Consider the following 21,005-nt stretch of genomic DNA (forward strand, 5'->3'; position numbering starts at 1 on the left):
AACCAGGCGAGCAAAATCATCCTCGCAGCCGGTCAATTTGCTTGGTGCCCAGCCCTTAATAAAACCCCTGAGTGTTGTACCTGTGAGAGCTTGAATGCAGTTTCGCGTGAGGGTTGGTAGATATCCATGATAAGATGCTAACCCTGTACAGTCAATGACAGTGTTCACTCTAAAATCAGGCAAAATATAAAACAGAGTATTTTAGGATCACATACCACACTGTTAAGTTCTACTGAAATTCATAAAACCAATGATCAGTGACTGTCATCTTGTGCTAAAAGTGTCCTGGAGGCCATCTATACACTTAGGTATACAGTGAAAGGGCTCCAAAAAAAATACCGTCCAGTTGTCTGAGACAAGTAGATTGCCCTTCTGGGCAAGTCACTCTTCATTTTCACTTGCTAGTAGTAGTGCTGCAAGTAGTGTTTGCTAGTTGTGTTTGCAAGTAGTGTCCACTAGACAAGTTGCATTTGCTACTTGTGTTTGCTACATGTAGTTGTGTTTGCAAGTACATGTAGTGTTCACTAGTTGTGTTTGCTAGTTGTGTTGCTTGTTGTGTTTGCTAGTGTTCAAAAAAAGTGCCAATCGGTTGCCTGGGACAAGCAGATTCTCCTTCTGGGAAAGTAGCTTTTAATTCTCACTTGCTCAACAGGCAAGGGACCAGGTAAGTCATCTGCCTACTAAATCATTAAAGGAGCAAACTAAGACTTGCCCGGAACAAGCAAAATTTTTGAGCTAGCTATCCCAAGGGCAGGCTGGAATTCAAGTTTTTTTCAAGCCCTGAGTAGTAACACAAAAGTGCGTTTTTTTTTTTGTTAAACTTATATGTGCAATTAAAGAAGTCGGTGATTTCTTGACACATGTACTACAAAATAATGATACATATCTTCATGACTCTCACACTCTTCTTTATATGCTTTAAGAACTTCTTTATGTGCTTTAGATTGATGTGTTCAGAGTACCTTGGACTGCACTCCATGTGCACAAGAGCAGTAAGTGTCCGGATGGCTGCTGTTCTAATATCCTGAAAAAAAGGATAACACGTAAACTGACATTACAGTGTATGCCATTGTAACCTACAAATGTATACATGTAGTTCAATTGCACTTTTTAAATGACAGTTTCTGATAAAAAAGAATCCACATTATTAGCTTGACAATCTCAAAGATTGACAGTGGTTCATGTCAAGCATGGACTTGAGTTAAATTGAGGACAAGGTTTGCCTCAGACTGGTAAAACCTTTGTAAACAAACATGTGAAGTTTGCCTCTGTTGATGTCAGAAATATTTTGCTGTAGATGGCATGTATATAGCTATTAGCAGCAGAAATAGTTGTGTAACCTCGGAAACTTACACTGAACTGAGGCTGATCGAGCTCAAGCAGTTCCACTGTTTCCTCTATGAATCCCTGGTATAGCAGTGGGTTTACAACATCCTGTGTGCTGTTTGAATACACTACAACAATAAATAACATAAAGGAGGTAAGCTTGGTACCACTGAATACCATAAAAAATTTAATTCCTAAAATGTGATCAACATCATATTCCTCATTTCAAAATCAATGCATTACTAAGCAGACAATAAAATTAATATGTACATGTATGCATTGTCCAAACTTAACACCATACTCTGTGAATAGATAATGGTAGGAATGTACTGTTATCCACAAGATGAATCATTCCACTCAAAGACCATCCTAAAATCCTTCCAAATACTGACAGTTGAAGCTCGCAATCAATAGAAAAGAGAGATGAAATACAGGAACAGTCCTTACATAACACTGAGATAGCTTGCAGTCGAGCCTGGATACACTGTAATCTCTTCTCATAGATGGGAAAGTGTTTGGCCAATCGTATTCTACTGAACAGATTCACCTGAAAATAGTAATAAAATGTATCAGTCGGTTTCCTTTTAATCAGCATGCTAGAAACAAAAAAGTCTTGAAAGATTGTATGTGCATGCATAAGACAAGATTTGAATAGTTTTAGGAGGAAAAACTACACATCCAAACAAGTGGTGCAGTGGCCTCATGGTTAGTGCACTCGACTTTGGATCAAGTGGTCCAGGTGCAGGTTCTGGCCGGGGACATTGTGTTGTGTTCTTGGGCAAGACATTTGACTCTAACATAGCCTCTCTCCACCCAGGTGTATAAACGGTAACCTGCAAATCTAATGTTGAGGGTAACCATACGATGGACTAGATAGCATCCCATCCCGGGGGGAGCACAAATATTCCTAGTGGCTTCGTGCTACAGAAACCACGATAAGCACTGACCTGATAGGCCACTTGGCTTGTAAGGAGACTTTGCCTTTATGTGGAAAAACTAGATTGTACATATCCAAGCAAGTGCACATCATAAATACAGTTTACAATGGATAACAAATTATTACCTGCTTGTCAGTCGGTACATTGTAACAAGTTGTTACTTGTTCCATAACTTCTCCTGGATTCTCTGAAAACTAGTGAAGGAGAAAAATTAATATAAAAGAATGTACACTCAATAATATGAACATATCTTTGTTTAACAGCAATCCCAACCTACATGTAGCACATGCTGTTAACTACACTCTTCAGACCATTAGATCTAACTATTATCACTTATCTATCTGGGCTTGTCTTAAGAAGGAACACACTATTAGGACCTTACAAGGCCAGAACTGTCAGACATTCCTGCATCGATTCCTGTGCATTCTGCTAACCTATTGGCCACTGAACCCCCCTTCTCCCCCAAGAAAAAGTTTGATGTCTATCAGCATGAATGAATTTCATTGCAAATGAGGATAAAAGAAGTGGATGCGTACATTGAACAAGAAGCTACATGTAAACATGGAAATCATGAATAAGTTAAGAGGTCTACATGTACATCAATTTAGTATGCAAAAGTTTAGCAAAGTTTAATATCAGTCTACCTGGTAAAGTTGCTTGACATGTACAGAACACAGTTGACTGCCTGGTGTTTTTTCCTGCTGAGAGAATTAAAATTACCCACTGGTCATTAACTAGATGTCCATGTACTATTTCAGTTTTATTCAGACTGTTCAGTCCAAGACAGCTGATTAAAACTAATACTATGTACATCCCAGCACTATCATGAATTAAAATAATTATAATTATAGTCAACCATTATACACACAACAAGATTAATCAAAAACAATTCTATGCTTTTCGCCAATACATGTACATTTATGATCAGACACATAAATAGTAAACCTATGGCCAGGGTTGTTTGAAAGATGGATAATGCTATCCACTGGATAAATCACCATCGAGTTGGTAGCGTGGTTTAGTCAGCACTTGTCCACTGCACAGCAATATATCCAGCGGATAGCTAGCATATTCCAGCCTTCAAACAACCAGGGAATGCACTGCAAGAGGCTGAATAATTATTATTTTTGCCATACCTGTGAGTCAGACTGAGGAGTATTGGCACTTTCATTGTAATACTCAAAGTAAACATCAGCACAGCTGGCAGGAAACTCCTAAACAGAAAAAAACAAAAATTTAATGCAAATTACAATGTTACAATATTACAGACAAAAGTAACCATAATGATGAACTTAAGTTGAAAGCACATGGTTTTCATATACAAGTAGGTCCTCTACAAGTACTAACCCTTGCACATAAACCAGAGAACTACATAGTACTAATCATGCAGAACACAAGTAGTACTGTTGATCACAGCGAGCTCCACTTACCTTGAGAGGTAAATCCTGACAACAGTGAGCAAGACTGAACCCTGCATTCTTACCTCCCCATGTCTAACAAGATAAATATGATTTCAAAATGGATTTAATAAAGTTAATTAGTAATTAAGTTAATTTTACAGTTCAAATAAACCTTGTTGTTATTGTTGTTGTATACTGTAGTTAAAAATGTCTCTCACTTTGCTGAATGTTAATTTTTTCAAGGTTGTTACTTACCTCTCCTAAGCACTGAAGACGCTGTTGAATTGCCTTTCTCTTATCAGCTGGCAACCGTGGTATGAAACTGGATCTCTTGCTATAGTAGATAAAAAGGTTAAGAATATGATTCTCAGACAATATTAGTTATGCAACACTCTTGAAATTTATAAGTAATATCTACACTACATGTATCAATAACAAACAATGCTCAAGGGTTTTAGATGTTTTTAGGCAAGAAGACCAGCAGATCAAAAGCTGTTGAAGTTTGATTGTTACTCCCTGTCGCCCTCATTTGGAAGCCAAATTCATGTAGCTGACATACTTTCTAGTTTATGGTAATTAATGGAAACCTTGCTTGCAAACAGCGTGCATTACACTGGTCACAAGTAACAGCACTACTCCAAAATAAATCTTTTACCATTTTCTTGAAGGTACATGTACCCAGGTAACTCTCACTGGGCTTTTAAATCAAGGTGAACAACCTTTAAGTCTGATGAACATTTGCAACATACCTAAATACATAGAGCACTCCAAGAACAGAGAGCACAACTTCCATGTCACTTGCAACTAACAGAGAAACCAGATGCTACAAGCAAACAACAAATTCAAACATAAGTGAACACTGAGATTTATAAGGCCAAAAAGATTGCAAAGAACAGAGTCTGGTGGAAAGCTATGGTGGAAGCCCTATGCCTCATAAGAGGAAAAGAGGATTAAGTCAAGTTTGAGATTTTAATTGATTACCTTTTTAAAAAACATTCTGCAAGTAAAATATAACAGCTAGGGTGCTTCTTTTAACTCTGTCCAGCTTAATCCATGAGGCCAGGCAGAGTGAGTACTCGCACAAGGGAATAAAAAAGTTACATTCCACGATTACATTGGGTCATATTTTATACCTTGTTAGTCATCCTAAAGAGCATGTAATCAGAATGAAGTTTTTCAACACTGCAAGTCAGATTACTGGCACCAGATTCATTTTGTTTGCTCAGATTGGGGAGGGACAGGATGAGAGAGGGTAGGTTTATAGGGGTGACCTAGTGGAGGAAACTGACTTAAAATTTACCTACCTCTGATGAGCTGTAGAGATGTCTTGTATATGAGTGCTCCAACACCAGAGCAGTGAATCTCAGCACATGATTAACCAGACACCGTTGCTCAGTCTATGTCCAAAAAAATTAATGAATAACAATGTACTCTCACCTTGAAGACTCCTAAAAAATATTGCTACAAGATTATGAACTCATAATGTACTTTGCTGTACCATCAAAGCATGAATCTTCCCACTGTCATACCCTCAAGCAACTGCCAGACTGCACATAGATATACATATGTATGCCATTCAAGGCTGCGGTCTAAAAAAATTAAGAAGAGCCCCTAAAATCCTGGGTGCCCAGCACTCAAGCTTAATTATATGAATAGAGTATGTTTTACCAGTCGCCCAAAAGTAAAAGCTAGTAGCCTATGGTACCCAGGTGCTTCTAACGCAGAGCCCTGCCATTGGTGATTGAAATTTTAAGGGAGGAATTCCTGAAATAAATCATGTCTGTGCAAAATTGAGTGAATGAAGAGAAATTCTCTCTATATTTTAGTCTACAGTATTTACCGCTATGTCAGGTCCTTCAAGCTGATCTAACTTGTCATAAGTGAGAATCCAACTACTTCCGTTGACTGGTTTAGCAACACTTGCCAAGATATCATCAAATTTGTCCATGACATCAACCCAGTGTTGAAGCTCACACTAAAGAAACAACATTAGAAGCAAAATTTAAGATTTGTATTTTCAGTACATGTAAAATGTACACAAGTTTAGTAAATAGCCCAACGAAAATATCTGCACTGATTGGTTAAAAATCGTGTTTCTATAACTTGATAGAAACACAAAATTAGCACAAGCTGTTGATGTTATGATGATGAGAGCAAAGATAATTTACATTTTGATGATCAAAGTAAACAATTTGTTTTCCTTTTTTATCACAAAATTCTCTAAAAGAAACAGAAAACATGTTCTCCATGTTTCTAATGAGTTTTAGTATAAATCTACTAGCGCTCTATAATAATAATAGTAGTAATAATAATAATAATAATAATAATAATAATAATAATAATAAATGGATTTTTAAACAGGATTAACCCATCAGTACTTGATAGTACTGTTATCGTAAGGGTCCTGTAAGATTTTAAAAATTAAAAAGGTAACACAAAAATTTTGAAAATTTTAAAAAGGCAAAAGTACAAGGGAAAAACAAATAAAAGCATACAAATAAGAATTACAAATAAAAATGTTTGTTGGCCTTTTGCCTAAACTAAAGCCTAGAGTTCAGATTTCTCATGTCCAACAGTAAACTGTTTTAAACCGAGGCTTCTAGAAACAAAAAACTCTGACAGCCAAACTCCAGGTTCATTTTCGGCAGATCGATTAAGGAAAATCTATTCCTTGCATTGACACTATGACTAAACCTTGTAAAATAGTTCTTAAAAGGTGCACATACATTTCCAGTTTCTTGATGTTTTCAAAGTGGATTTAGATAAAGTTTTGAATGGCTAGTACATTTCTACTAAAATAATTAGATTATTCGCTCTTGATTTCTATGTGTGATAGAAACCTCAAGCTCATAATCTAATTGTTTAATAGAAACACTTGTTAAAGTTTGGAAAGAACTCAAGAAAACTGGGGAAACACTCGCCTATTGGCTAGTGATCCCACAGCATTTCTCATTCTCCCAAACCTCCACTCGTGTTTCTGTAACATGATAGGAACACGGTACATTTTTCCTATTTCGTAAATATTTGGAGTTTTAGCTTTGTTTTACCTAAATTTGCTTCTAAGAGTGCAACTTGTAAGTAAAAGGAACGAAAGCCCATTAATATGCTCTAGTTTTTCTAAACCATCTCAAACCGCACCAGGTATAGATCAGTTGTATAAATTAATGCTAGGTCTAAATATATGCAATACTAACATCAGACATTGACTCTTGTCAAACTTGATATCTGATGTGGCAGTTGTAAAGATCCAGCTAAGATCTTTTGATTAAATTGACCACAGTTAATTTTTGTTGAAATTACAGGAGACATTAAAACCAACCCTCTACCAGATCAATGGTGAACTTGCGCTACAACCAAAACCTTTTACATGCCGTTATTTTCATCATTTAAACAGGAGAGGGGTGGTGTTAATTTTTCATTCAAATTGAACAAGATTACAATATTTATGCCTATGACACCAGTCCCAAGAGTTTCAGTGCACCTGTTTATGGGTGCAAATAAACACAAGAAAAATACCCCCTTTGACCACAAATAGAAGCCTCGATTATCCAACGTGGCTGAGAGCTTGATTAAATCAGTAACACATCACATAACTATTGAGCTTCATGTAAAAAGAAGTTCTCAAATTATTCATGCATTGTTTTTAAAATGTCCCGCATCACTATTAATGTTTCAATTAATTACCCCAAAAGGACACGCATTTTCAAAACATTTTCATTGCGTTCAAGTCATTAAACAACTTATTGCCACTACTGTGAAGCTATTTACTCTAAAAAGCAATAGTCAAGGGTGAACTGTTTACAAGCAAGTCATTAAATGATTACTTCACACTTCCTGTAATCATTTCAAGCGAACAAACATAAATTTCCCCAACGACAATCTATAATTTAACGTCGAAAAACCCCGTCTTGGGTAAAACTTGGAATGCTCAGTTAAACAGCTTCAATTCTGATGAACACATACCAAAGTTATAAAAATACAAGGGATTAATATCTGTTTTTTCACCTTTCCGTAGTACCACGTATTGATGTCCTTGAGTATGCAGATCAGTTCGCAGTCACTCGCCTCCTTGAGTCTTTGAATAAGTTGCCTGCACTCAGGAGCCTGTGAAAAAAACTTTGTCAATATTGCACTTATAAAAAAGGAGCATCAGTGTAGTTAGTATCTATGCAACGACTTCTCTTGCTTCTAGCATGTACTTTGTATTATTTTACTCTCATCGGATGAAAGTAAGTTCTTGGTCCCGACTGAACTTAGGGGAAATGGTACTACTCTCCGAGACTTACCACGTCCGACTGCGTTTTTCGCAGTTTACTTCTGTCAATCTTCATTTTCCAAGGACAGATATTATCAATAAACTATTTCTCTCTCCAATCTACCATAATGCTTCACAGAGAGCTAAATATAAGGGGGTAACTTCTGTTCTCTAGCCAGCAAAGAAACTCTCGATTCTTGGAAATCGAGGGTTTCGCTCCCACGATGACTTCACAAAACAGCAAGAGTATCTCTGTGTTCGGTGACTAGCTCTTCTAGTTTATGTTTTGTCGTGCCTTGAAAAAAGAGACCAAACGGCGCTATAAATATCACATAATTTCGACCGTTTTGGCTTTGTACGTATGAAGTGATTCATTCAACATGGCCGACAATAATGGCGTGCGCGGAGCTTCATAACGAGGCTTCGTCGCCTTTTTGCTTGAAATCTCCCATAAGCCCTCGCGTTTCAATTTCCGCAGTGATCCCGGCGGGGGAACAGGAGGAAGGGGTAGGGGCGGCTAATACCCCTGCTTTCATCCCCGTTTCTCTCCCGGTCCGCTCCATCTCACGCCTGCTACGCGATTATCTTGCAAAAGAGACGAAAGTAGAGAAATCTCTTTATCGGACAATCCGTCTCGGGATCCTGAACTCATCTATAATTTCCTGTTGATAACATTAACTTCGATCTGTTCTTACATAATGTAAGCTGAAAATAATCCCTCGGTCTTATTTATACGTTTCTCGTGACTCATGCTTCTTATGTGTTGACGGGTGGGTTGTTATTTTAGAGGCGGGGCAATTATTGGAGGATGGGAAGGCCTGGATGCATGGTCAGGATAGTGAACCACTGACGCAGCAATTTTTTCAATAATCCATTCTCTAAACTAAGACCGTGCTTGACAAAATATTGGAAAATATATATCAAATTTCTGTACGGTACGGTCAGCTTTACTTTATTGTTCTTCACATTTTGCAGTCAGTCACTGGTATCCGGTTACTCTGTATTGTCCTTTAGCCCTTGTAGAAATTTTGTGTTCACTTGTTTATATCTGTTCTACAATAGTTTCTTTTAGAAGTCAAAGAAAGTTTGAGCTAAGCCCAGATTAATCTCATGATTTCCAAAGAACATCCCTACGGGATTTCCCCGGGACTTAGCCGGTCCAAGAGGATCGGTTGGTTTGGGAGAAGTTCGCGAGAAAACAAGGGGGAGGGTACCTATTGGGTTAGCACTCACGCACTGCTATCGAACTTCGAAGCGAGAACTTTCAATTGCAACTACAGAAATTACGAATAGGATAAGGGAGAGAGTAAAAGGTGAAACAAACTGGAGAGTTTCTACTAGACACATTTTTCAAGGAACTTAAAAGACACAGGGACAGCCTATGTTTGCAAAAAGGATGGAAGGGTCTGTCGACTTGATTCTTTTATAGTATACTTATGTAGAGAGAAGCCACGCAGCCACACACCTCCCCCAAAGTGAAACACGCGCTGATGTCCTATTACCTTTGCGCAAAATAGAACGTGGTGGATGTCGGCGTACTGAACAGGAAACACAAACCCAAGAAACGCACTACATCTGAGGATAACCAAAATCATGATACGCAAGCTTTTGAGAAGATAAATGTATTTTATACCACGGATACACACGTCTGTACAAAAACAAAGCTATTAATTTACAAGACTTACATCATGCATAAAGCACGTGCAAAAAAAGAAACGTTAACATAAGCTTCAGGACCATCCGTTCGGGAATGTACGTAAAATTGAACTGCAGCATTTTCAGCTTCTCATAACCATTCCCTCCTCACGAAGAGTGCTATACTTCACCGAAAAGGGTGTCAAGCTATCGTTACACATTTCGCTTCTAGTCACGCAACGGGCCATCAAGTTGATACAATGAAAAAGAAGGTGTGACTCCTTTCTTATAATTATATTGTCCAGTAACGCAATGGTTGAAATTGTCTAAAACAGGTTTCGAACTGTTTAACAAGAGGCAGCCTAGCCTACAGTGTTTGAATGATGAGCTTTCGTTTCTTGTCGTGGATAAATCGATTAGACGTGAACATTGGGCTGTCGTAGAACGATCCCAAACTTGTTATGTTTATTTGCCGCGCCTGAAAAAAAGAAAGTAAAAAGAAAAACAAGAAGTTTAAACTAATGTCTACAAAGTTCACTTGAAAGGATTTAGAATAGCCAAAGCTTTTTCATGACCTAGCATGAGGAGAATAGGAAAACAAAGAACACAAGGAAAAGCAAACTACAGGAGATAATTTCCAATTCGGTAGACAGACTAAGAGCCTTTTAAGGGAGATTTACGAGAAAATTTTCGATTGCTATCGTCCCGTTTTGGGGAAGCGCACAAGTTCTGAAGAGCGCTCCAAATCACGGTCCAAATGTTCGGATTTGCCATGTGTTCTTCACAACCCTTTCTGGCTACACCGAGGTAGCGTGCTCGTCAAAATTTTTTCAGGGTCCATCTTTCATCGTGTGTATATCCCTTTTTGGCTTTCTGGGTTACTTTTTTTACGTCTTTCTACCTCGGAAAACTACCATTTTGAGATTTCCTACCATTGAAAAGCAATTTTGTTTCTCGCCAAAATTGACTCATAGGAGAAACAAATCATCGCGTTTGTTTGTTTGTTTAAATCCCGCGTTTTTCGATTGGCGATAAATTTCTGTAAAAATGTCCCTCTTGATATAGTCCGTTTAAATCTTCAAACGTTTTAAAACATGCACACAAGCTTACCCTGTCCGTGAATTCATCCTCCTGAATTTCAATCACAGCAGGTTCACTGCGGTACCGACTGCGGGAGAATGTCACTTGTTCCTTGGCCAGCTGCTTCAGCACAAACAACAGCAACTCGTTGTTGTCACGACGGTACGCCAAGTACTGCGAAAATGCCTGTTAAAAATATAAACAATGCGTTCGTTACAACTCTCCTACTAAAAAAAAAAAAAAAAACACCCGAACCGTCACCGCACGAGGTGTTCGCAAAAGTATTATGTCAAAGCTTTTTCAACATCTTTTTGATGGCTTACTTATTGCTCCCTGGCCAATCAGAAAACAAGTTAGTTTGCGCGGTGCAGAGCTTAAAGTCAATCAACTGTAGTTGCTTTAGATTGTTCTTTGACTGGCCGAAATGACGAGAAAACTAACAAAAAGATGTGTAATCTTTTCGGTCTGTTGTTAGCTCAGGCCTCAGCCGCATTACGCCGGAGGAATTTGAAAACGCAGCTTTATTTCTACAGTTAGGCCTACCGTTCACACTAATCCGTCCCGAAAACGGCACTTTACGAAAACGCTCTTCAAATTACACCGGAGGAATTTGAAAACGACGGCTTTGCGCTTTAAAGTGGATTAAAAACATTTTGAAAATAGCGTTTTTCGAAAACGATGAGTTCACGATAATCTTGTGATTTCCCTGCCCGAGTTTTCCTAAATCACAAATCCAAAATGACCTGTGATTGTTGCGGTTCTAAATTTCTCCGGCGTAGTGTGGACGGAAAACATTTGAGGCGTTTACAGAGCGAAAACTCTGTTGTCAAATTCCTTCGACGTAGTGCAGACAGGGCGGCAGTAAATACAACTATTTGGACAGTTTCTCAAAAACCAAACAACTCGACTTGCTTGTAAAGTTTTCGCGTACGTACCTTTCTCATATTTCTCATTACAGAGAACTTCTGAGTATCAATGAAACTCTCCAGCATGACTCTAATCGCCATGTTGACATCATCCTCCGTCACGTATTCTCGCAGGTGCATCTTCGCGTGGGCCTCGGCCATTCGGATCATGGACTCGATATGTCGAACAGTGATGGGAATGGAGCCAGTGGCCTGTAAAGATTTTAAAAATAAGATAACGATGCACGTACTCAATGTTAACGAAAAAGTTCAAATGTCGTTGTTTACAGTGGTCAATGCGCTTAGCTGCACCTAGCTAGTTTAGTTCGCAGGCATACCACTTAAACGGACAGAAATAAATATATCAACTAAACATAACAGCCTTAAAATCCCAACTGGTGAGAGGCAGACCAGTTGGCTATTTACAAGTATGACTGAGGATCTGAGCTAGGGTCTAGAGACACAACTACAGCTAAGTGACCAGGGGCCCGTTTCTCAAAAGCCCCGGAAACTCTTCGGGCCCGTAAAGCCATTTTTAGTTCATCTGTATCTAAAAACGGAGAAGTGTCTACGCCTGAAACTTCTTGTATGAAGGGAGCCTCTGTTCATATTAAGAATACGTGAATAAAACAGCTCTGTAATCGTAAGGTTCGAGATTTTGCTATGGCTTTCCGGGCCCGAAAAGTTTCCGGGGCTTTCGAGACACGGGCCCCACAGTGGGACTTGTACCCGCTTACCCGAGGTGTAAGTCGGAAAATTTGTTTTCTTTAGCCCCTGTTTATTTCAATACAATCCCGCCTGATAAATAAATACAACTCCACGAAAAAATAAAGTCCAGATAATGTTCTCACCATTGACTCTTTTCTGAGCTCGGCAAACATTTTAGCTATCTTATCCTGGTCCATATTGTGCAGTTTGGGGTGGATTTTCTCACGGGCATATATGACGTACTTCTTCAGCATTTCTTGAGGAATGGTTTCCACACCGGGTTGCAAAGCATTCTATGGAAAGAGTCACAAGAAACGTCTTGGAAATGATCCTAAATCATAGGCAAGCAATGCGTGCACAGCACTTTTTACACTGGACTATTTGATTAGGTCTTCCAAGTCAGTAATTACAGTACTGCAGTCTGTCTATTGTAGAGCTTTGGGTTGAACTAGTCTCTCTCTCGAAGTAGACAGTGCGAGATCTTTTTCTTTCAGTGTAAAGCATGGAAAGCAGATGAAATTGTTTGGGTGAAGAGTAATACCTAACAGCACAACAATTTGCCATTTTTTTTTCCCACACTATGGGTCTGATGAGTTAAAATGCTGCCCAACTTTGGCTGATCAAGACAATTGGCATAAATGCACTTTTGCTAAACTTGGATTACTTTGTGTTCCAAGAACAACATTTTCTGTCCAACTCGTCCCCAGTTTTAGCCATCCGTGTCTTCTTCTTTGGTGTTTTTCTGATCATCAAGACAACTGGCACAGATGCAGTTTTGCTAAACTTTGAAATTTGCCCGATTCATGAATAACATTACCTGTCCTAATCTTCTCCAATTTTAGCCATTCTTGTTTACTTCTTTGGTGTTTTTCTACCTTAGTAAACAGTTACTAGTAACTATATTCCTCGGTTTAATTACAATTTTCTACAAAGCGAATTCTTAACAAAAACCATGCAATCTTTAAGTACGGCATTTGAGCTATTTATTAGTGCATTCCCACCTGCTGAAAGTCATCATCATCATCATCATCCTTGTTGTTCACAGCATTAGGGTGGTGCTTAACATGGCTGTTGACAACAAACCTGGCCAGCATTTCATCCTGCAAATTTCACAGCATAAAAATTCTGGCTCGTTTAAAGGCTAATAAAAAATAATCTGAAATGAAAAGATAATGCTTATCCAGTCCAGAGTGTTTAGGTGCAGGTGTAGGTGTTCCTGGATTCAACATAGGCCAGTTCTTACAACAGTGTTGAATAACAGGGCTTGGGCTCTTGCCCATTGGGCTTGTCCCAAACGACCAAACAGCACTTTTTTCAAACCCTGACTTTCGTGACCCAATTATTGGTGAAATTTTGTGACAGTAAGTTCTTTACCTGCACTGGATCTACTGTGTCTTTAACCACACAGAGAATGTCAAACCGTGATAAGATGGGTTCAGTGAGATCAACCTGCAAGTCAACACAAGATTGATTTTGAGAACATTGTGTGGAAAAAAAAAAGCTAATTAGCTAGTATCACGTTAATTCATCCCTTCAATAACCAACACTAATGAACACCTATTTCCTCATTACATTACCAGCACAATGCGTGGCAGACATTTGAGTGACACTTACATTTTCGGCAAAAGTCAATGATGGGTCATATCGCCCACCAATTGGATTAGCCGCAGCCAAGATACTACATCGTGCCTGCAAAATATTAGAGAACAACATTGTCAGTGCGTCATACACATATAAGAAGATGAACCGTGAATCTTCAAAAGAACATTTTGTTGGAGCAGGGATGGCGCAGTGGTGAGAGCATTCATCTCCCACCAATGTGGCCTGGGTTCAATTCCAGCCCGGTGCCATATGTGGGTTGAGTTTATTGTTTGTTCTCGCCTTGCTTCTTCCACAAAAACCAACATCTCCACATTCCAATTTGACTAAGATAAAAGACTGGCATGAAAACCAGCTAAGCCTGATGCAGAGTCATCTCTGAATATTGTAAGTTTTTATTTGTTTGCATTCTCTTGGTCTTGATCGAAAGTGTGTGCTCACTGCTCATCTGAATGAGTGAGTCATTGTTTCCAGTTAATAACTTTGATACAACATATTCACCTGTAATGAGGTAACAATCCCAGCTTTGGAAATCGAGATGCTTTGTTGTTCCATGGCTTCATGAATACTTGTGCGATCTGCATCATTCATCTAAATTCAGGAAGATAAATTTAATTTAGAAATTGTCCATAATTTTATATAGATGAGAACTTAGTATTTCAGCCTAAGACACATATTAAATTAGAACTCACTTTGTCAAACTCGTCAATCAAACAGACACCTTTGTCCGCCAGAACCAGTGCACCAGCCTCAAGTGTCCACTCTTTAGTGACTGGGTGTCTCTGAACATACGCAGTCAATCCAACAGCTGACGCACCCTGGCCAGTTGTAAACACAGCTCTCTGAGCAGCCTTCTCGACATACTTTAGAAACTGGGACTTGGCTGTTCCTGGGTCACCGCACAACAGGATGTTGATGTCGCCACGAAGTTTGTGCTTTCCACCTGCAACATAGTTGACAAAAATACACAGAAATAAGCATTGTGTTGTTTAGGAAAATATCCAAACCCCTCCCACAGAGGTTTTTGTCTAGTTTGAACTACCCCCCCCCCCCCCTGCATCCCCCTGGAAATTCTGGTTTAGCTTCATGCTTCCCTTTGAAAATTTTTGCTTTCAACCCCACCCAGGTCCTTGGAATGTCTGTCGCCCTTCCTTGGGGTAAGTATGGATATTTTCTGAAACTACACAATCACAAAACATGGAGATCCAGGTCTAAGACAATGTCAATACCACTTAATGAAACAAACTCATTGTAGCACACAACATTTAGATCCACTCTTTTTGTCTCTTGCTGGACACGCCAGTATACAGAGAGAATGGAAATTAAATGAAATGAAGTAAACTCTAACAAGAGACAGAGATTTTTGCTCTATGTCACATGAACCAAGTTGTCGCTGCGACTTGTCCTCATTTCGTTTTGCAGCAGCTTGTCACTGAGTGTCTTCCCACTTTAAACATAAATTAAAGGAGCTCAGTCACAGCGTTTTTTTTTTTTTTTTTTTTTTTTGGCCACGTACAAAATCTCCTTTGAATGGAAGGAAACCCGAAAATAATAGTTTACTAAGATAGAAAAACATCAAAGAGATAATAATAAACCATAAAGGAAAAAGGAGGGTCAAGGATGGCAAAGATTGACACGGATTGCAAACAACGAATTTGAAAAATTTTGGCTAAACTTTTCAAAATGTGCAAACCGTGACTGAGCTCCTTTGAGTAAATATCATAAATTATTCCCACCTGGATCTTTGGCCACACCACCAAACATAGCCAGAGCTATTGCTCTCTTGATGTCTTCATGACCATATATGGATGGCGCAATACTATTTATAATCTGCAAAATCCGAGTAAAAAGAAATAAGATGGAAGCATGCAACATTACTTGACATCAAATTACCTAAAAGGAATCAATATACATGCTAGAAACCAGTATTTGTCTGACTATAAAAATGGTGAGGAGTTACTAACAATGAAAACGTATCACATGATAGTTTTAACTTAATTTCATTATTTGGTATCTCCACTTGACATTAGCCCCCATGTAATTAAATTTATTACCACTCAAAGAACAGCAAGACATTGTCAACAGTGAATATCAACTTCCTGCCTAAAACTCAGCAAGATCTGCTAGAAAGATGGTCCTGTGCTGGCACATTAGTGTAGTACATCAATATTAATTTACCTTTTCACCAATTTTCTCATCTTTTGATAAATCAATGATTGCCTTGATATCCTCGTCTGTCAAACTTGTCACAGCTAGTTTGTCATCCTGTTTGGTGATGAAATTGGCTTCAATCACAGTAGCGAATACTGGAAAGCCATTAGAACGGTTCAGGCTTGTGTCATAATTGATTCTGTAAATACCTGTCAACTCCTGAGGAAATTAATAAATAAACAATAAATTTAAAATATAATTGATTTACCAATATTATTAATTCATTGATGAATTAATGCCATATTTAAGAATATTTTAAATCAAAGATCATGTCCCAGACATCATGGTGGTACAAGAGCTTATTATAAAAATTAGTTGATTTGGGTAACAAATAACGCTGTCCAGTAGCCTTCCTGTTCTCTCCCTTGTTCTGTTACCATCATAATGATCATTGCTTGGCAAAGGCCATGTTGGTCATAGTCACTGCCACTGTTATTAGCATTGTCATCGTCATCACCATTTTCATGATCATCGTCATTGTCATCATTATTGTCATCAACATCATCATCATCATAACTAATATTGACATGATCTACAAATTTCTCGAAAATAACACAGTCATGTTACTTCATTAACAAGTTCATTGGGGTCAGTACTTACAATTTCATCTCCTGGTTTGCAGCTGTCGACAAGATCACCAGTAAGAATCACATCTTTGTATCGTGGAAGTCTGCCTGCAGCAACTTTACTAGGACTTTCTTGAATTTTGATTTTTTGGAAGTTCTGATATATGGTCTGTTGGAATGGAATGAGGAAGTTCAGGTTAAAGTGTACCACACTGCCAGAGTTTATCCCTGTTTCATGAAGCAGTAGCATGTAGCAACTACAAGACAGTGTTTCTATTCCCTCTGAATGGAATCCTAGTCCAGCGCAGGGTTACACCCAAGCCGGTACCCATTTATACATCTGGGTGAAGAGAGCCACGGTAAGAGCAACATGTCTTAGCTAGGGCTTGAACCAAGACTACTACCTTGTTCTGGAACCAGCACATGCTAACCATTAAGTCAACATGCCTCTAAATTCAGCGTATATATTAGTCAACAACTAAGTACAATTAGCGGCTCTGAATCATACCTGGTCCATGTTTATTTCAAAAGGTCCTCGGGACTGACACTCTGGACAAGACCCTGGCTTTACTTCCTGATTGGGCGACTGAAAGAATGGTCCCAGGATAAACGAGCATTTTTGACAGTCATACTTCACCATACTGAGCTGCGGAAGAATGCCTGTGCTACTTGTTACAACTCCACAAGTCCGTATGAGTTGGTTCACATGTAATTGCCTGTAGAGAAGAACACAAATTTCAAGTTTGTTCAAGAGTGAAAGAAGGTAAGGAAAGTATACATTCTTAGCCTAGTAGAATTCTAGCTGCTGCTTATTATTTCCAGTATCTCCCATTGACGGGATGTTTGTCCATCGCAGGGATAGCCCAGCATTAAATTAGCCAGTTCCTATTTATACACTTGGATAGAGAGAGGAAACAAAGTATAGTGTGACAGAATCTTCCCCACAAGGAAAATATGACAATGTGTCCTAAACCAGGGTTTAAAACTGGACCTACCAACCTGGAGACAAGCATGCCAACCATTAGAACATTTACCACTGCAGCACCAACAAATTCAAGCAAATAACAGCCAAAGGTTTACAAGGTTACCTTAAAGACCTCAGTTCCTCCATGAGGGGCAAGTCAGCAATTCGCACATGAATATCACTAGTGATTCGGTCATAGTTTGGAAACATTGCCAGTACCACTTCTTTTGCACCCTGAAAATTCAAAATGTATGTTCAAAGACCAGATTTTCGTGATGTACATTTTTCTATGCTTGGCCATGTTTGGAACTGACTTTCCTGTTCCCTTGAATATTGAAAAGTGACAAATAACCAAATAAAAAATGTGAGTTAAGTTTCTGACCAAAACATCACTTCATGTTAGTAAATATTTTAGAACCATAACATCTCCTATGACTGAAATTTACTGCTCCCATCCATCCTTCTGAACAACCTCAAGAAAAAAAAAACCATTTATATGCATTGATGGAAATGTCAGTTACCTCATCAAAGATCTGCAGGACTTCTGATGGAGCTTCTGGGAGGAAATAAGCTAAAACCTGTTGCTCGTTGGCCAGTATGTTATAATCAACAACAAGGCTTTGTTTGTTTGCTGCATAAAAGAGAAAAATAAACAACAATATAATATTTTGATGTCAAATGTAAGAGAAACCAAGCATGTATAAGTACTGAGCACTAACAATTATTAAGCAAAGTAGGAGTAAGGATGGTGCATTGTTAGGACCCGCCTCACATCAATGTGGTCTGGATTTGATTCCGGCCCAGTGCAATATGTGTGTTGAGCTGAATTTGTTGTTGGTTCTTGCCTTGCTCTGAGGGTTTTTCTCTGGGTTCTCCGGTTTTCCTCCCTGCACAATACTCAGCATCTCCAAATTCCAATTTGACCAGGATAGAAGACCCCCATTAAAACAAGCTAAGGCTGAAGTGGCTTCACCTCTAAATATTGTAATTTACTGGCTTTTCTTGAGCTCATAGTATATGCTGCATTTATTTCAAAGGATACAATAGGTTTTAGTGGAATCTTAATGCTTACCTTCGCACATCTGTGAAATTTTCTCCCTGTAAACGCTTTTTCCTTGATCATCAACAAATGAACGAAGGAACTGTTTAAACCTGTTCTTGATTTCCAGGCGAGGTGCCTGCATGGACACCCACTCCCGCACAGAATGTCCTTTCATGTCCTCCAGGTTTTCAATACTTTCAATAAGCTACAGAGAGATAAATAATATTATTAAAGGAAAGTCAACATTTCTGGGTTCTTTTTTAACAAATTTGAGCCAATCTAAGATTCCACTACTTCTCTCCCCTCATGAAAATTTATCCAACAAATTTTCAAGACTATGTTTGAAAACACCAAGAACTTAAACACACTTTAGTGGCAGCTCTTATTTGAAATTCAGGAATTTTTTTCAAGACTGCAAGTTGTAGTTACTTTCTTATCCGACTAAGATATATTCTAAATTTAATCCCTCTATCATACTTCATCCTCATCTTGCATATCTCCATCAGCTGCTCTTTCCGCAAGCCTACGCCGACGTCTTGGTTGCTCCTCGTCTTCCTCATCAGTTTCATCTTAACAAAAAATAGATTGAAACCTGACATTAAAGGTTACCACATGACCACCACAATACAGGCTCATTTGCATTTATACAAGAGGTCAAGGTTTAAAAGTTTGAATCCACTGAAATCTAAAATAACATTCTAGGCTTTTTAACTTCTTCAGTTGCTTTATGACTTAATGAACAATACACTTCCCTCTCATTGTAAAAAAAAAAAAGCAAAACAAAACAAATTATCTTGTCTTTACCATAAAGAAGTCCCCGGTGAAGTCGTCCTCTGGCAGCTGCCTCTTCTCTGTCTCTCTTTCTCATGAGCCGCTCAGCGTCCTGCCGTGCCTCTGGTGCCATTTCATCAAAGTCTTCATCATCTAATGCAGCGGGGTCATACACATCGAGTGCTGGGATTGGACGGTAATCTCTGCAGATCAGAACGGTGACTTAATTTTTAACAGTTGTCTGATATCTGCGATCTTGTTGAATCTGAAGGATAGCTGACTAAGGGCAGAATTACACATATTACAGTTTGTGTCCCTAATCAGTTGGCTGATCTGTTTAGACCTGGTTCTATGCCACAATTTGTCAGCTTGATTTAATTCCTTCATCAACTTGTGTCAATCAGGAGAGTGAAAATATATCTGATTCATAACATCTGCAGTACTACAACAGATTGTGTGTACTTCCCCCACCCCCAGCTCCCCCCCCCCCCCACCCCAACAGAACGGATTGGAATTTCCTGAGGATGGGGTTATCTGTGAGAACGAAAAATTGACAGAAATGTATGAAGCTTAATTGGAATTTCCAGAAGGGTGGGGGATCTTAGAAAAAAATCCCTTCCATGGGAGAGGTATGGCTATTTTGTAAAACTACACGTAATTTTCTTAAAAACACATCTTGAATAGACCCAACAATACCACTACTGCAAATTTTGCCGCGTAAAATAACAAAACAGTCTTGCACAGCTTACTGTTCCATCCTGTCGCCAAACAACTCTTCACCTTCTTCCTCCTCTGCCACATCATCATTACCAAGGACTGCATCAGTTTCATCTTCAAACGGTGGCAGATCCCTTCCTGGACTTGATGTGAGGCCATCTGTCCGCTGAGGGCTGCTGGGTACACCTAGACTACTTGAGGATTCCTGCACAGAAAGAGAAATATCCTGATCAATGTCAAAACTCTCCTCGCTGCTCTGGTAAATTTTCTATATGTTTCCCTTGGAAGAATTTGGTTTCATCAAAATCGAGACGATGATGAGCTCCTTCTTATCACGACCTGGCAACCTTGTTTTGTTTTAAAAAAACAAAAGTGGAGTTAGACATTTTAACCAATTCTCAAAGCTGTACAAATTTTCCGATCAAACTGACTCGAGAAAAAATTGTACATTTCAGACAAAGCCTGATAACCACGAAACGCAGGTCGTGTTTAAAACGACACAACTTCGGTAGCATGGATAGAATCTCTTAGCTAAACTTAAACTTAAACTTAAAACTTAAATCTCCAAGAAATCAAGTTGGCCTTCAGTTTAAAATTCGATCGAATAACATTTTCTGAAAGGCGAATGCATGCATCGGACGAAGCGAAGCCGAAGGTAATTTTGCTTCAACAACGACGATCAAGCAGCTAAAACCCTGCATGAAATAGATAATTACTGTGAAAGATATGAAGAATAACTCCCTAACTAAGTAGAAAGGTTTTACATTATCAAAGTAACGGCCATTTCTTCCACAACACATCGAACAACTTACCGCCATGCTGTCTTCGTCGGCTGATCTGTTCACGTGACACAATTTTCCCGCGTTTTTCAAGTGGGTACCGTAATAG

The 21,005-nt window shown here is 38.8% G+C and overlaps 2 protein-coding genes across 9 annotated transcripts in view; both read right to left on the bottom strand.

Moving 5' to 3' along the window:
• LOC145460548 (E3 ubiquitin-protein ligase HUWE1-like) overlaps positions 1-8,903 on the bottom strand; it is a 41,627-nt gene extending 32,724 nt beyond the window's left edge. For 6 of the 8 annotated variants that reach the window (XM_081445392.1, XM_081445391.1, XM_081445395.1 and 3 more), the window contains exons 1-14: positions 7,951-8,902; positions 7,670-7,768; positions 5,505-5,639; positions 4,969-5,061; positions 4,414-4,487; positions 3,920-3,998; positions 3,695-3,757; positions 3,401-3,478; positions 2,909-2,965; positions 2,390-2,458; positions 1,774-1,873; positions 1,354-1,454; positions 963-1,024; positions 81-169 (exon numbers count right to left, since the gene is read on the bottom strand). In XM_081445392.1, the coding sequence (XP_081301518.1) occupies positions 81-169; positions 963-1,024; positions 1,354-1,454; positions 1,774-1,873; positions 2,390-2,458; positions 2,909-2,965; positions 3,401-3,478; positions 3,695-3,757; positions 3,920-3,998; positions 4,414-4,487; positions 4,969-5,061; positions 5,505-5,639; positions 7,670-7,768; positions 7,951-7,995 (1,144 nt within the window). In that variant the 5' untranslated portion in view covers positions 7,996-8,902. Of the gene's footprint in view, positions 1-80; positions 170-962; positions 1,025-1,353; positions 1,455-1,773; positions 1,874-2,389; positions 2,459-2,908; positions 2,966-3,400; positions 3,479-3,694; positions 3,758-3,919; positions 3,999-4,413; positions 4,488-4,968; positions 5,062-5,504; positions 5,640-7,669; positions 7,769-7,950 lie in introns of all 8 variants that reach the window. The other 2 variants (XM_081445394.1, XM_081445390.1) reach the window with 2 other exon arrangements.
• A 622-nt stretch (positions 8,904-9,525) lies between these two features.
• Positions 9,526-20,988, bottom strand: LOC145460555 (DNA replication licensing factor mcm2-like). The gene is made up of 20 exons (XM_081445403.1): positions 20,930-20,988; positions 20,150-20,322; positions 19,434-19,603; positions 19,107-19,198; positions 18,660-18,834; positions 18,109-18,218; positions 17,712-17,821; positions 17,132-17,339; positions 16,658-16,792; positions 16,025-16,216; positions 15,583-15,676; positions 14,539-14,789; positions 14,348-14,437; positions 13,862-13,936; positions 13,622-13,696; positions 13,249-13,347; positions 12,391-12,540; positions 11,570-11,752; positions 10,665-10,820; positions 9,526-10,032 (listed from the first exon to the last, which is right to left on the bottom strand). The coding sequence occupies exons 1-20, from the start codon at positions 20,933-20,935 to the stop codon at positions 9,922-9,924; spliced, it is 2,655 nt and encodes an 884-aa protein (XP_081301529.1). The 5' UTR covers positions 20,936-20,988; the 3' UTR covers positions 9,526-9,921.
• Positions 20,989-21,005: the final 17 nt, after the last annotated feature.

The sequence above is a fragment of the Orbicella franksi genome, chromosome 11 (assembly GCF_964199315.1).
Source record: "Orbicella franksi chromosome 11, jaOrbFran1.1, whole genome shotgun sequence".
NCBI classification, from domain to species: domain Eukaryota; kingdom Metazoa; phylum Cnidaria; class Anthozoa; order Scleractinia; family Merulinidae; genus Orbicella; species Orbicella franksi.

Excerpts from the sequence above, each read along its gene's own strand:
- LOC145460555 (XM_081445403.1), bottom strand. Across the intron at positions 18,835-19,106 it reads ATATGCAAGATGAGGATGAA|CTTATTGAAAGTATTGAAAA; the intron begins GTATGATAGAGG and ends ATCTCTCTGTAG. Across the intron at positions 10,033-10,664 it reads AGGATGAATTCACGGACAGG|GCGCGGCAAATAAACATAAC; the intron begins GTAAGCTTGTGT and ends TCTTTTTTTCAG.